The sequence below is a fragment of the Medicago sativa genome, chromosome 6 (genome assembly GCF_051527215.1).
Source record: "Medicago sativa cultivar Bolivia chromosome 6, Bolivia_mono, whole genome shotgun sequence".
In the NCBI taxonomy this organism is placed as follows: domain Eukaryota; kingdom Viridiplantae; phylum Streptophyta; class Magnoliopsida; order Fabales; family Fabaceae; genus Medicago; species Medicago sativa.
In genome coordinates, this window is record NC_140754.1 from 4,858,106 (window position 1) to 4,875,223 (window position 17,118).

The window sequence follows — 17,118 nt, forward strand, 5'->3', positions numbered from 1 at the left end:
CGAATTAAGAAACCTTTCTATTGTTGAGTCTTAGGTTTGCCAATGACAAAATTCATACTAACGTCTTGCCACTATGGCTTAGAATTGAACAAGACATTGGGCATATATGACCCAGTTGTCATATCTTTCCAATGTGTCTTAGAAACAAGACGGGACATATATAAGTCAGTGGTCACCTTGAACAGTTCCTTTGCGACTAAAGATGTTATTGACTTGGATTCCTTTTTTCCCTCATTGAATTCATTGGATTGTATTTTAATAAGGGTGGTTCAATAAACTTTTCGGTGACTACTGTATATTATTAAGTAAGTAGAATATCAAAAATATTTATTATTTTTATTATTATATTTTACAAAGGTGTCGATTTAGCAGTATGAACTTGATCTTGTTACCTCAAAAAATATGATTCAAAGCACTTCTAAAAAAGTTGTAAAAATGGTCATTATATTACCAATGATATTAATAAAAACATATTATATATTGTTGTTGTTGTTGTTCCCGTCTTTCTGGTCTTTTTGACCTGAATTATTTCCCATTTCGCTCTTAAAAAATTGAATTAAACCAACTTAATTAGAATCCCCCTTTCAAAAAAAAAACCAACCAAACATACTCTAAATTCTGAGTCAACTTTTTTTTTTTAAAAGTATAGATTATCAAGAATACCAAAATATTTTTTTAGTTTTCAATATAAAAAATATTATATCTTGTACTATTTTGTTTAGTACTTATTTTGTTTTTTTTGTTTTGTTTTGAGGAAATTACATTTTTTTAAGGGAGGAAAGTACAAAGTGTTTTGTGAATCAAACACATCCTATACATTTAATATATAATATTAAATCATCATTAAATGTAATAGCACAATAAATACAAATAGGTACATATAATAGTATTTTGTTGTATGCATTTGATACTATAATATTATTATATCATAATTTTACATAAAATCACACATGTATGTAAGTTTACATTACATTACATCAAATATCACATATCTACTAAAAAAATAAAAATAACGATGAAAATTTAGACATAAAAAAATTGTGTGTATTTTTCATTAAGTATTAGAGACGTAAAATTTGATGATCAATTATATTTTTCTTTTCTTCAATTTTCACTAAATAAAAAGTTGATTTTTTTAGTGAAAATTAAAGAAAGTAAGAATATAATTGGTCATCAAATTTTACATCTCTAATACTTAATGAAAAATACTCCACAATTTTTTATCTCTAAATTTTCATCGTTATTTTTATTTTTTAATAGATATATGATATTTTATTTAATGTAACGTAAAATTAAATGTGATTTTATGTAAAACTATGATATAATAATATAATAATATCATGTATTAAATGCATAGAACAAAATACTATTATATATAGTTATATACCCCTTTTCAAAAAAATACTATTATATGCACCTATTTGTATCTATTATACTATAACATTTAATGATGATATAATATTATATATTAAATGTATAGGATGTGTTTGATTCCCTTTCTTCCCTTAAAAAAATGTAATTTTCTGAAAACAAAACAAAAAAACAAAATAAGTAATAAACAACATAGTACAAGATATAATATTTTTTATATTGAAAACTAAAATAAATAAAAAATCGGTATTCTTGATATTCTATACTCTAAACAAAAAGTTAACTCATAATTTAGAGTATGTTTGGTTGGGAGTTTTTGAAAGGGATGTTCTAATTAAGTTGGTTTAATTCAATTTTTTAAGAGGGAAAAGGGAAATAAAGCAATTTTTTAAGAGGAGAAAATTACAATCCTTAGTGAAATATCCCTCCTCCGTTGAATCAAAGTGACCCTTAGTGAAGGACAAAAATTGTTGTTTTATCAATCTCTTACTACTTGTTTTTAGCAAATCAAACACACTCAATAAAATATTTTTGTTATGACAAGAGACATACATACACAGAGACACACAATCACACACACACACACACACACACACACACACACACACACACACACACACATATATATATATATATATATATATATATATATATATATATATATATATATATTAATGATATCATTGTGTTAGTTTTCATTTTGACATTTAATATAGTATATACTTACTTTTGTTTTTGAAAAGATAGTATACATTTATTTGGGTAAAACAATTATATAATATAATAGTATAAAAATATTATATATTATAAGCAACTGTATTTAGTCTAACTTTTATATCAAATACATTTGACTGTTTGCTTAACTTTAAACAGGAACCTATGTCCTCGTGAGTTTAGCTCAGTTGGTAGAGACACCACATAATATATGCAAGGTCCGGGGTTTGAACCCCGGCTACCACAAAAAAAAACCTATATATATATGTATGTATGTATGTATGTATGTATGTATGTATGTATGTATGTAGAATAATACATTAATTTGTACTATATATATATATATATATATATATATATATATATATATATATGTATGTATGTATGTATGTAGAATAATACATTAATTTGTACTATATATAAAGAAAATGTATGAGTTTAGTTTGACTTTTTTATTGCCTATTTTATTCTTCATTTAAACTCTTTTATTTACTAATTTATCTTTTAATAATATTATTATAAATTTTAAATACAAAAATTAAATCCCACTAAAATAGTAAATATCTCACTACAATAGGAGTCATATTATCAATATTAATGAAAATATATGATCAGAGATATAATAAAATATTACATTATTTTCTAAAAGCAAAATATTTTAAGTACTATTATAATATTGGTAGACTAATATCTAGTTGTTCTCGTGAGCTTAGCTCAGTTGGTATGGACAAAACATAATATATGCAAGGTCTGGGGTTCAAACTCCGGCCATCACCAAAAAAAGACTAGTATCTAGTTGTTATTTATTGGTTTATAGCCTCAAAACTTATGAAAATCCAATAAAATATATAAAAATATTTAAATTAACTTATTTTGTTATTAAAATATTATTTTAAAGAGTTTTAGGAGGACTTAAAAAATAATAATTTTTTCACTTTTCATTGTCACTTTCCTTATCATTGGACTAACACGTCTTAGATGTCACCCCTTATTTTATTTTATTTTATAAAATTTGGAAAGAGGGTCACTAATGACATATTTTCATTGTTTCTGAGGGAATTTGAACTCAAACCTTGAAACTACAAGGTTGAGTTTGACACCCTACAAAAAAAAATGCTACCAATGAGCTAACACTTCAAGTATATTAAATAATTAGGATAATAATATGTACATTGGCGCAATTAATGTAAATATTAATTTATTAATGTGTGATGTTTCTCTTTTTTTTTTCATTTAAATTAAGATTTGACTAAATATTTTCAAAATTATTTTAATGATATTGTAGCATATTTAAAAATAATTTTATTTATCTTTTTTCAACACATTGTCTATATAAACCGATCTCCACACTCGGTTGAAGATGAGAACTTTCATAGATCCAAGGTTAGAGAAATATTTTCATTTAGATTATTATAAGGTACTTCCCAATATGTATTTGGGTGTTCCTTCAAAAAAAAAATCCTTATTAGGGTGTTACAATTACGTTTTAATGTGCCTAACAACTTCCAAGTTACACAAATCTATATGCATTTCATTTCTCAATCACTTACCATCGTTTTAAGTGGTGGTTTCTTGTTGATCACCTTACTTTGAAAGATTTTTTTTAATCATTTTGCTATCATGTCATGAAATATTGAAACAAATTTCTACTTCAATTCCTTTTTCGAAATATTCATAAACTTATACTATATTTGATTTTACGGTGGCATCTATTTATCATGTGATAAGTCATTGTGCTACGAAGTGTGGCTTCAACCAGACACCTGACACCGATGCAAAAAGAAGACATTTCAAATACACATATGATATCAATCTTCACAGTTCATCAAATTTTATGATAAAAAATCATCGTTAACTTTCTTGTCCCTAAATTTAACGAGACAATCGATAGATTTCATATTTTTCTTAAAAAAATTATTTATATTCTAGTAGGTGTTGATTAATAAAGTTTTTGCTCTCACCCCCTTGATCTTTCATACAGAATACTTATTTTGTATTTCTCTTTGCAGAAGTTGCAATCAACAATGGATGGAGGAACCACGGGATATAAGCGGCAAAAAAAGCCAGAGGAGAAAAAAATGTGGATCAAAAATCGTGAATTATATGACACTCCATATCCAATGAATGCATTGCTAGTAGATGGTGTGACTGCAACCAGACGCTTAGAGCATCATATGCTTGAATCAATAGGCATCCGAACAGAGCCTGCACATAGTGCTCAAGAAGCGATGCAAATTTTGTTGACTGGTGTCAAATTTGACTTCATATTTGTTGATTTTGATTTGCCCATAATCAATGGACCCGAGGTATCAAAAATTTATTTATTTATCATTTTGCTTATTTTTTTATTTCATTTGCCACATTTTAAACTAACTAGTTTATAGCTTATATAAACATCAAATAAAAAAGTTAATCTCATATTTAGACGGTGGGTCTTTGGGTTTACCAGAACAAAGAAATACGTGAGACTCAGATCCCGGACAAAATTACTTATATATTAACCACTGGCGGTATCCTCATACTGACGATGGGTTTCATACTCACATCTTCTCTAGATCTGAGATGAATTCTTATCAACTGGACTATTTTTTGTTGGTAATATTCGTCTATAGCCATATATGATCAAAATAGATCCTTTGTCATCAACTTTATGGTACATTTGACTCCAGATAGTTCAGCTATGAGATATATATGTTTATATCTTTTAATCAAACAACCTCACTTGATGGAGTCAACTTGACAACATCATAAAGTTGACTCCGTCAAATCCAAGTCCATAAATGAGTTGTCAATTTAAAAAAAAAAATTGAGAGTTAATATCGATTGTTAATTCATCTCATGCAATGTTCCTAATTACTTTTGTAGTTGGTGAGGCAGATGCGTGCAATGGGGATACAGACCAAGGTGGTTGGAATGTTAACAAACTTCAATGATCAAAATGTGCAAATGTTTGGAGAAGCAAGAGCTAATGCCAGCACCCCAAAACCTTTGACCCGAGAGAGTTTTGTGTTCATCACTGGGATCTTGCGCCGCATGTGAAACTAATGCAGATTTATTACTATGATTACCTATGCTTATGTTTGGGATGAAAAATAAATGTAGTTTAACTACAATATGTAATAGAAATTTATGAGATTAAAAATAAATATAGTTTATCTACAATATGCGATGAAAACATATGTTTTTTAAATATTATTTTTAGCGTCTTTTTTCAATGATTTTAATAAATAAATTTTATCGTATATTTTCTAAAATGTTTTGTCGGTGATGATATGATGTAATATCTTTTCTTTTACAAAAAAAAATATTGATATAGGACACGAACCTCCATCAATGATTTAAACTTGCTAGTTTAATTATGTAATAAATCGAGCAAGACAATACTTATACACAATCAAACTTAAATAACGATCACAACCCTTATTGGCTAAGGCATTCACACAAAAGTTGGATTCATGATATGAATGAAACACGCTAACTTTACAATCCATATCCAACTACTATGGGTTAGTTCAATTAGAAAAGATATCTATTGCCCATAGAAAAAGAGTCTAGTCAGTGCAAGTGTCAGTATACAACTGAAATGCCTTAGAGATATTGATACCGCTTTTCATGTAAGACTGACCTACTATCCACATCCCCCAAGAACTCAACCCAGTCTTCTACTCTAATTCCATCACGGCACAAGCTCATGACTATACTATGAACATACAAAATGTAGGACAAAGTCAATGATCATTGTCCAACAATACTCAACTCGTACTACAACTATAGTACATTTATAACATCACATCCATCAACAACATAATGAAATCATATACTTATCCTGTATTATGATTCGTATGTTCCTACTTTATAAAAATTATATTGACATATTTATAAGGTATTAACTTTCATCTTGTAATATGTGCAATCTCAAGTTTTCGGGGTTGGGTAGCTCAACTGATTTGAGGTAAAGGATAATGAGTTGAAGGTCTTGGATTTTAAACCAAGATGAAAAAGTAAATATTAATCTAACAACTAATTACTAACATTTTTCATTCAAAAAAACAAAAACAAAAAAATAACCTTATCTATATAGTAGCTACTATATAATTAATCACTTCAGTTTTTTTTTTTTTTTGACAAAGCAAAATGGAATATTTTAACAATAATAAGCATTCCTTCTAACACAATATGTACTAGAGAGAAATAACAAAGTCTTACAAATGGTAAGCAAGTGAGCCAAAGAGATATATAAAAAAAAAAAAAGTTGTTAGCCAATGGTCAAACAAAATAAGGAGTTAAGCCACCAACCATGATAACCAAAAACTAAATTAAAGTATTTTGCCCTCAATCGTAAATAGGATAGAAGCTTGACTTTATCCAATAAAAGATTAATAAAGTCTTTCTTTTGGCTAAAGATTCTATTATTTCGTTCTTTTCATATTAGTCAAACACAAGAAAACCAACATAATAGATCGTTGAGCGTTTGAACAGTCTGTTAAATAGCCAAACTGAATAAAATTGTCCAAAATACTTAAAGGATCAACCGAAGAGAAACCAATCCAATGACGAACATGTTACTAAATGCCGCTGAAGAATTTACAATCCAAAAACAAATGACCAGCCGATTTTTTTAGCAAAAACAAGGAATAGCTAGGGCACACAACTATTATTTATAAATATAATTTAGTCGATTACTTTAATAGATAATCAAAAACTAAGTATGAGTGAAAAATTGGTAAAGGGGTTATTTTGTATTTATTCATAGGTTTAATACAAACAAGGCAGTGCCCTAGCTATTTGGATTTTTTTTATTTCTTCTTTGCAAAGTTGAACCGATTTGCAACGATGATGACTTATTTCGTTGTGCTAGGGTTTCCCATGGCAAACACACATATGTGTGCTTGGACCTACTTAGAATCGTCTCAAACTTTTTCTAAAGCCTCCATAGTATAAAGCGCAATGGCGAATGTTTGCCCAAGCCCATAATTAACAATGTTCTTGACGTCCCTCTTTCACAACTACCTCATCACTGGTTAAAGCGATCCACTGTGCCGATCAAAATATCAGAGGAGGAATACAAAGTCGACATTCATGGATGAAAAAACCATCTTCACGGACACCTCATCCTCTCCAAAGTTGATAAACTCCTACATTTTCAACTTTGTGCGTGATAACATTGCGAAGTTATGGAATCCCATTGGGTCGTGACAAATGAACCCACGAGGCCCGTTTGAATTGGCTTATTTTAAAACTTATGCAAATAAATAAGTTTTCATATATTATTTATACGTTATTTTTCATAAGCTCAAAATAAGTTCAATCCAAATAGGAGGTGAAAAGTATTTCGAATTTGTCTTTACCTCTCAAGGATATCTTATGAGCATTTGATCAAGCGGAACTTACTTAGAACCTCAATCATAGTGTTCTAATCAAGATTGTCACAATGGTCTATGGACTTCAACCCAATTAGTAGACAAAAGCAAACTCATGTTCAATGTTGGATACACACTCATGATCTTCCACGTGAATACTCCAAAGCCAGATTGATAAGCCAAATGGTAGTAATGTTCCAAAGCCGATTCAATAGGATCAACAAAAGACCGAATGAACCATTAATTTCCAAAGATTGAGCAGAAAAAGGTTGAGCAGAGTGCTATTATATAATTCGAAAGATGAATCAAAATGTCAAAATGAAAATATCGAAATGAAATTGTTTTCGTTATTTCCAAAGATGAATCAAATCTTGTTGTAATAAAAGTAAAAATTAAAAAAGAAAAGCACTTCACTGTAGGTTAAGTTAATAAATGTGTCAAATACTTTAACAATTTAATCTATACTATACGACTGCTTCTCATTACTTGAATCAATTCCCTCAAAAAAATTACTTGAATCAAATATATTACTTTATATAAATAGTTACTAGTTCAAACAACTTATCGATGTGAGATTTTGAACTTTTGAAATACTAGAAGATAAACACTAAAAACACAAAACACTGGCTGATTTTTGAGATATTAGCTTCTTTCTTCATGGTTCACATTCACCACGTGTTTGAGCTCCCTATTTTCAATACAATTTTAAATCTTATTTTTGATATTAGGGTTAATTATGTTTCTAGTCCCTATAAAATAGCGACCTTGTAAGTTTAGTCCCTACTTAATTTTAATAGCATTTTTAGTCCCTAATTTTGTTTTTCTGCACTGAGTATTAGTCCCTACTCAATTCAAATTTGTTTAATTTATGCTTAAACTCTTAAATTTTTGAACAATTTTTTGCAGACATGTTTAGAACATTACTAAAAGTTCGTCCGCAAAAAATTATCGCAAAATTTGATTTCTACATCCAGATTTTATTACTTTTTATCTTTAACTTTTGTCGTTTTAAAAAATTCATATTTAATTCATTTCATGTCAGAAAATTCTAAATTTTAGTAAACGAACCTTTCATAGTGTTCTAATCTTGTCTCAAAAAAATCGTTCAAAAATTTAAGAGTTTAAGGATAATTAATCAAATTTTGTTTTAGCAGGGACTAAAATTATAAGTAAATTTTTTTTTATAGGGACTAAAAATGCTATTAAAATTAAGTAGGAACTAAACTTACAAGGTCGCTATTTTATAGAGACTAGAAACATAATTAACCCTTAGTATTATGACTCTACTTGTATTGTAGGTTGACCAGAGTGCTATTATTGGATTTATAGGTTGAGAAGAGAATTTATAGGGCATTTTCTCACCACGTACTCAAAAGATGAATATACACAAATCCAAAAGACTTTGGATAATTAAGATGCTTTATTGGATTTCCGGGATACTTGGTAACAACGACCCTAGACTTTACCTTCACAAAATTTGTTCTTTGGACAGCTTTCTATGTTAATCTTCGTTCGGCAACACAGCAAAAGATAATTAAAAAGAAAAATCGAATGATATATATGAGCAGGGCCGTATCTGAGGTAAGATGAGGAGGGCGACCATTCTAGGCTCCAAAAAATAAATTTAAAATTTAGGCCCCAAAACAAACCCTTTTCTGCCGTCAACACCTCCTATTTACCAATCTCAGATCCAGTCATGTAGATGCTGGTATCGGTGGTTCGATCAGCGGCGCCGGCCCTCCGCACCACCATCTTTCTGTTCTCCGGCGAAGGTTTTTTTTCTGTGTCTCTGTTCGTTTTTTTTTTCGTTTCAATCTGATGGTGTCCAAAGCTTTGTCAAATCCGGTTGTGTTCTATGGCAGTGGTGGCTCCTCATTCGCTCTTGATTGTTCTCTGTTTGTCCGCGGTTTTCGGTCTGAGTTCGTTCGATTTGATAAGAATTAGTGTGGAAGAGGTGATGGTGGTGTTGTAGGTATGGTTTTGGTGGTGAGGCGGTGATGGTGGTGACGTAGGTCACGGGTTAGGTGGTGGGAGGAGGTGATGGTTGTGTTGTTGTGATGGTGGGAGGAGGTGGTGGTGGTGATGTTGCGGTGATGGGAGGTGGTGATGGTTGTGTTGTTGTGGTGGTGGGAGGAGGTGATGGTGGTGATGTTGTGGTGACGGGAGGAGGTGATGGTGGTGATGTTGTGATAGTGGAGGTTGTGATGCTGTTTTGGTGGATCGGTGGTGAGAAGATACGGGTTTCGGGTTGTGTGTGTGGTGACGGTTTTGTGGTGTGTGGTGGTGGTGATGGAGTAGGAAGACGGAGCATCGGAATCGTTTCTTATGGTTGTTTTCGGTGATGTTTAAACGGTGGCAAAATGGGTGGTGGCCAACGGGAGGGTTGTTATACCCTAATTTTGGACCTAAAAATACTTGTTCAATTCTTCTTTTCTTGCATTATAAGTCATTTGATATGTCTCTGATCAATTACATCTTTCCTTGCATTTTATTTCAATGTTATTTGCAAAATTCATGAAAAAGGGTATTTCAGTCATTTCCTGCATTCAACTCATTTTAATCTTTGAAAATTGTTTGGGTCTTTTAAATTGGTTTGTATAAGTCCTTGTTTCAACCTCATGTCAAAATTCATTTCAGAAAACATCAGTTGAGTCATTTTTTTAGTCAGTTCAGCCCCTAGGGGCATTTTAGTCATTTCATGTGTCAAATTTCTCTCAGTTTTTCAGAATTTTGTTTGAATCCTTTCAAGGAGTTTGAATAAGTCTTTGTTTCATTCTATGTCAAAACCCTTGGCAAAAATTGCATTTGAAGTCATTTTGAGTCAGTTTTGCCCCTAAGGGCATTTTGGTATTTTCATGTGTCAAAGCACTGTTTAAATCCCAAAAATCGTCTCTGAGTCTTTTAATTTTGTTTGTATAAGTTCTTGCTTTAATTTCCTGTTAAAAATCCATTTTAAAATTTCATCTGAGTCATTTTAGTCGTTTCAAGCCCCTAGGGGCATTTTGGTCATTTCACATAAAAGTGCTGATTCATTTTAATCTGCTTTGGTGTTTTAATCGTCTCGCTTTGCGTTAATTTTCAATTTACTTTTTTCAATTTTAGTTTAATTTTCATTTTAGTCCTCGTACTTTTGTTATTTACATTTTAATCCCTTTTAAGTTTGTTAGAGTCCAAGTGCCATGTGTCCAAATGCTATTGGTCCTTAAGAGTTTGTTACTACTTAGTCCATGTGGCATTTCCTCATTGGTCCAAGCATCCCTTTCATCACCTATATAAGTCAAACTTGTGGTCAATTTTCAACACAATTAATCATTCAATCATTTTTTACAAATTCCACAAAAAAAGTCATAAAAATTTTCTCTCTTTTCCCTCTTTCTTTTCCCTCACGTGTTCCTTTTCTTCTCCTCCATAACCAACTTTCTCATCCTCCATAACCACCACTTTTCCAACCTCTAACTAACCTTCCTCCACCATAACTAACCTAAACCACCACCTTCCTCCACCACAACAAACTTTAACCACCTCAAACCACCATAAACAACCACATTCATCATCATTCAACCTCCCAAATTCATCACAAACCTCAACCAATTCATACCCCAATCTCCACCGTGAGAAACGCACGATCTACACACGAATTCACCGAACAATACCACCGAAACGGAATCCGGTGAAGGAATCCAGAATCGAATTCAAGGAAGAAGGTCGGAACCGCTCCTTTCGTGTCACAGTATCAATTAGCGCCATTTCAACATCAGTTTGGGAGCTTCAAGAAGGAAGGAGGAGCGACCGAGTACGAACAAGAACAGCAACGCCAACAGAAACAAGAGACAAGGGAGAAGAAATCTGAAATCGAAATCGTGAACAGAGGGAAAGAAAAGCGAAATCGAACCGGATTTTTAACATCGAATGATCACAGAATCAATTCAAGCAAGAGGTAATCGCTGCATCTTTTCCTTTCCTTTCGATTTGTTTGCGAGTCTGTTTGTGTTAGAGTTAAGTTGTTCTTGGTTTAATCTTGAAAAGCATGCTCGAATTCGAATAGGGGAGTGAAAATCGATTACAAAACTGTCAAATTCGGTTAGATCGGAGTATTTTGAGACTCGCCGGAATCTGCACTTCTCGCCGGAGAAGATGAAGTTTCCGGCGAGTTGATGAATTTTCCGGCAAGGTTCATGTGTTTTCCGATGAAGTAGGTGAGGAGGATGAAGGTCATAATAGGTTCTTGATGTTTTTTAGAAAATTAGAGAGAGAGAAGAGAGGATTCACGTGTTTGAGAGAGAGAAAGATTTTTTGATTGTGGTTGTTTATCATTCACGTGCCCTTTTCAAATGCTACTTGCTTTGTTTTTAATCCCATGCATGCTAGATCACCATGATACCATGCTCCCTAGGCCTTCATGATCGTTGGATCTTGGATCCGATCCAGTTGGATTGATCCAATGATCTCTGTGCCTCCTGGTAACCCATTTCTGCATCTTGACTTGGGCTTGGGCCTTTGTGTGCTGCTGGTTTCGTTTTTTGAGGATTTCTGTGCTATTCGTATGCTGCAAATTTGTTTTCTACACCCCTGTTCATGCGCACAACCTTTGAAAAATTCCAAATAAATTTCCATGGGTTCTTGATAATATTCTTGATGTTTTTATGACATTTTTACATATTAAAATTTGATAAAAAAATATGTGTAGCATTTTTTACTATTCTTGTTAAAATTGGTGATTTTCTTGCACATATTGAGTCTAAAAGTCCTTTAAAAATCCCTTAAAAATTCTAAAAAAATTCATGTATGTTTCTTGTTATTTTTGTGACTTTCCTATGCATTTTGTTTACTGGAAATTTTGTTGAAAAGTATCATCACATTTTCTTGCATTATCTTTTGATTTCATGTGAAAAGTCTTGTAAAAATTGTCCAAATCCACCTCAAGCTTTTGGTAATTGTTTGTGGTGTATGTTGTTTGAAGTTTGTGAGTTCATTGCTACTGCTTGTGTTTAAAAGTGTTGCATGAGTGTGAATCTTGGTTAATCACTTAGTTTACAAGTTACTTGTGTAAATAAACAATGCAAATATGCTTAAATTTGCTTTAAAATGCCAAGTTAATCGTGTTGCCTTAATTCCCATTCTAAAGCCTGATTCTAAACCTTTAAAAATGTGTTAGAATGTGAGAATTATAGGTCATATGGCTCTTGCATTTTATGAGTAAATTTTAGCCATGTTTTGCACTCATTTTGCCTTTATTTTGGGTTATTTTCTATGCTTTGTGTTATAGTGTCTTTCTTGCTTTATTTCCTTTGATATTACCATGTGTTACTAACCATTTTATTTCATGTCTCATATTCTCCATAAGCATTCCCATTTCATTCCATATCTCATCTCTTTCCCCACTTTAATTTCTTGCACCTTAAGTTTCACCAAAAATTAGAATGTAAATACTTAGGAGTTTTTGTATTTTACTTTTATGCAATTTCAATTTCTTGGCAAAGAGGCCATAGAATGTATCTAGGGTATGATGTAAAGGACAATGGACTCTAATGATGTACACCGACACAAGCACCGACACATGCACACACTTCACTTTAGATATGTAGTTAGAATATGCATGTTTAGATGTATGTTTAGGATTGTATGTTTAGATGAATGTTTAGGCTTTATACTTAGAAAAAATCAATTTTCCAAAAAATGTGAACAACTTCACTCAATACTTTTCTTAATAAACCTTGGGATCAAAATCCCATTGAATTTTCCTTTTCTTTTTCTTAATCAAAATCTTAATGAACTTTAATCATACTTAGACCACATTTTGCAAACAACTAATTCCACCTCACTCTTTTCATAATCTCATGCCCTTGAGGCCTCTCTCTTATTCTTCAAAACTCCATTTTCAAACTTAAAATCAACCAACAAAAACAAAAACATTTTTTGAAAGAGAACTACGGTGGATTTGATCCCTTAAACGGGTACGTAGGCAAGGAACAAAATTCCTTCAATTCAAATAAAATAAAAATCCAAAAACATTCTTCTCCCTCCAATTCTTCACTTAGAACACTCTTAGGTTTAATAAACATTTTCAAAATAGCATTTAAAAATAAGGCGCGCGCGTAGAAATTAAAGACGGTTCCTATAGGATATTATAGTCGTTATGGGTGCCTAACACCTTCCCGTAGCGAAAACAACTCCCGGACCTCGATTCTCAAGGGTTTTGCTTACTTTTTCCCTTCCCAAGAAAAAATAAGATATCACCGGTTTGAACGGTTCAAACGTAATCAATGTTTGACACCCGAAAACCAAGATAAAACAAGGGTTAGCGAGATTATTGGTGTTTGCGTGGTGTGATGGAGATAGCTGCTTGCGTGATGGTTGGGGGTTTTTGAAGTTGTGGTTTTTGCGTGGTGGTATGGATGAGGTAGGCTTGGATAATCTAGTTTTCGGATTTTGTGGCGGCTTGTGAGGACGTTTAAGTGATTTGGCACAACTTTTGTTTATGTTGTTGTGCGGAGGGTTGTCTTCGAATTTGGTGTTCCTTTTACTCTTTTCGAAGATAGTCCTTTGTTAGGTGATATTTCCTGTGGGTTTTTCAGATTGTCTTAGATGCACGGGTCTATGGGTTTACAATTGGGTGCTCCCCATCTATCATTTGTATGTTGCTATTTTACGACTCCTGGCCTAGCACCTCTTGTGCTGGTCAGGACTCATTGTAATTTTAATAAATTTCATTTTAGCTTCTTCAAAAAAAAAAATTTAGGCCCCAAAATATAAAATTAAGAGCCCATAAATATTAGGAAATGTTAAAACCATATATATTTTAATTGAAAAATGACATATTAGGGAATTGAATATCACATTTTCTAACATAATAAAAACTATCATCTTCAAGAAAATTATTTTCACACTTTGGGAAATTATCATATTAGGTTCGCCCATAGGCCACCAGTGTATTGGATTGAGATTTTAAAAGACTGTTTTGATAGAAAAAATCTTGAAGATTTTAAAAGACTTTGTTGGATTGTATTGATTTTGTGGGATTTTAAAAGACATTTTTTGAAAGACTTTTTACAATCAAGATTCTCAATGCAAGATTTTAAAGGACTTTGATGGATTTTTAAGATTTTAAAAGGGTCAATGAATTTAAAGATACAGTACGATATAATACTTTTTTCTTAATGCAGTACGGTATAATACTATTAGATGTATAGATCAGTTGCCAAAAAAATCTCAAAAACAAAAGAACAGTAAATCAACTGAAAAATTTTTTTTGAATCAATGAGTGTATAGACTATTAGATGATATACTACTAGCAGTTTGACTGATCTTAAAAATTATGGGCATATGATATCAAAATTAGCAGTAAAGTTGTTATAATATCAATGAATAGTAAAGTTGTGATTGTTTATAATAATTTGATATATAGGTAGATCGTAAAATAATGTTAAGAAAAGTGCAAGTTAGAGGCATGGTGATTTCGACAATCAAGTTTGCCAAACAAAATATATAACCTACGGTTGTCACAATAGATCAGAAAAGAATTTGGAAGAAACGTAAAAAAAAAAAAAAAAAAAAAAATTGGAAGAATATCACAAAATCACAAGAGTTTGTGTGAGATTGTTGGATGAGTGTATTTTAACTAAAAAGTCTCACACAATCCATTCCACAAATGAATCCATTAAAATCGGTCTAATTTTCAATACCAAGAGACATTTTATAAGTTCTTAGAAATCTTAATTGAATACCAACGGATTTTGATGCCTTGAAAAAAAAAGTCTTAATTGTCTTGATTGAATACCACAAGATTTATTTAGATTATATAAAAGTCTTGATTCAATACCATAAGATTTTCTTATCATGAAAAAGTCTATTAAAATCCTTTGAAATCTCATTTCAATACACCCCCTTAGAAACGGCCCTGTATATGAGTTGTCTTAAAAACAGACAAAAAATATTTAATAGACTATCGTTTGAATAATTTTTTTAAAGAGACTAAAAATAAAATATAATATATTTATTGTGATTAAAAACTTATTTAATTCTTTCTATATAGATTTTTTCATAAAAAAAACTCTATAATTACCACTTCAACGTAATTCTTTTTTAACAACTAATAATATATGAACTCACTTATAAAAAAAAGACTTATATAAACCATTAATTTTCAAAGATTTTTTGAAGGTATCAGCATCACCTATACGACGATGCCAACAATCCACAAAACAAGACTCAAATTTATGAAAAAAGTGAAAGATATTTGGAGAATGTAATTTGTTTTTAATACACCAATAAAAATAAATGAGATTGTCTACTATTTATCTATTCTATTGATACAGGAATACATAATGTTTTTGATGAAGTCGGTTTATAATATACCTAAACTACCCTCAAACAATTTTATTTTTTATTTTAATCTTAATTTATTAATTATGATTCTGTTGCTATATGTATGTCTTTATATATAATTTCCAAATTTATACCTAAGCAGTTATGCATATTCTAAAAAAAAGTAAAAAAAATATATCTTATCTCTATACTATATATAAAGTAAACTATCCCTTTCAGCATTTTTTTTGTTGTTTTTTCTTTATCATTTAAAAAGTGTAACAAACTAGATGAGTATATTTATACTTACTTTTTCATCATTCCAATTATACCCTTAAACAACTTTTTCTATAATAAAATTGTTGTTGGTGTTATTAAAAAAAAGAATTTAGATTATATTTTTTTGTTATATTATTGGTGTCATTAAAATAAGATAATCATGATTAGTTTGGTTTGTTATAACTTTAAAGTAACAAACATTTATATTTAGTTTGGTTTGTTAAAATTTGAAAACAACAAACATTTATATTTTTAGTCTAAATCAAAATTTCAAAAAAAGAAAACATATCGTTCATAATTTTCAAACTTTAACATAATAAAAAGAGCGGAAAGACGGGCACGTAAGTACCCGTCTTTTCGCTAGTTCAAAAAAGAGGAACAATTTTTATACTATAAAGGAAGGTATATGCTAAATCTTTATAACGAGATGGAATAATATTGATATATCATTAAACACAACACAACAACAAATGGGCATGTTCGTCTTTCCACTAGTTGTAAAGGTGCTAGCAATCAAGATATTCTTCCAAATACGCCACAACCACAGCATATGTTATCAAAATCATGCAAAAAATATTTATATATTTGTTGCTTTTGAATTAGAAAGGCTCACATAGCCACAAAAATCATAAACACTAACCTATTTCATTCATAAACATTAATCTTTCATACAACAAAATCCAAAGCATGTTCCATACATAAAGAGTTCAAAACGAACTTAAAAAATTACAATATGCACTATGCCATAATAAATAATGTACAATAGGGCACGAATAACACTAATTCCTAACATTGCTCGTTTTGTGTTTGAAACTAATCTATCTGCATTGTGGATTACTTCCTTGTTTTGTTTTACAATCACTTCAATTATGCTCAACCAACCGATCAAGACGAAGACTGCAGCGTTCCACGAAACAAAAGCCACTTCTATCACCGATGTTGCACTTGCTAGTAGCAGAATATATAAGATTGAATATATGCTTTTGTTAACCGGGTGGTCTATTACAACCGCAAGTATGGCAAATAGAAACATAATAGCATAAACAATGAGTAAGACCATGATGATTGTGTTGTGTATCGCCATAGCTTG

General features: G+C 30.9%; 1 protein-coding gene and 1 long non-coding RNA gene across 2 annotated transcripts; both read left to right on the top strand.

The window, feature by feature from the left end:
* Positions 1-4,098: 4,098 nt before the first annotated feature.
* On the top strand, positions 4,099-6,221 carry LOC146912232 (two-component response regulator 24-like). Its single transcript, XM_085719954.1, has 2 exons — positions 4,099-4,391; positions 4,951-6,221. The coding sequence occupies exons 1-2, from the start codon at positions 4,110-4,112 to the stop codon at positions 5,122-5,124; spliced, it is 456 nt and encodes a 151-aa protein (XP_085576080.1). The 5' UTR covers positions 4,099-4,109; the 3' UTR covers positions 5,125-6,221.
* A 3,360-nt stretch (positions 6,222-9,581) lies between these two features.
* On the top strand, positions 9,582-14,054 carry LOC146912233 (uncharacterized). Its single transcript, XR_015014377.1, has 2 exons — positions 9,582-9,827; positions 13,742-14,054. It is a non-coding gene; the product is annotated as an uncharacterized LOC146912233 (long non-coding RNA).
* Positions 14,055-17,118: the final 3,064 nt, after the last annotated feature.

What these genes read in the sequence shown, in the direction of transcription:
- LOC146912232 (XM_085719954.1), top strand. Translation starts at nt 4,110, where the DNA reads ATGGATGGAGGAACCACGGGATATAAGCGGCAAAAAAAGCCAGAGGAG. An exon ending in CCATAATCAATGGACCCGAG is followed by an intron (nt 4,392 to 4,950) that starts GTATCAAAAATT and finishes TTACTTTTGTAG; the next exon opens with TTGGTGAGGCAGATGCGTGC.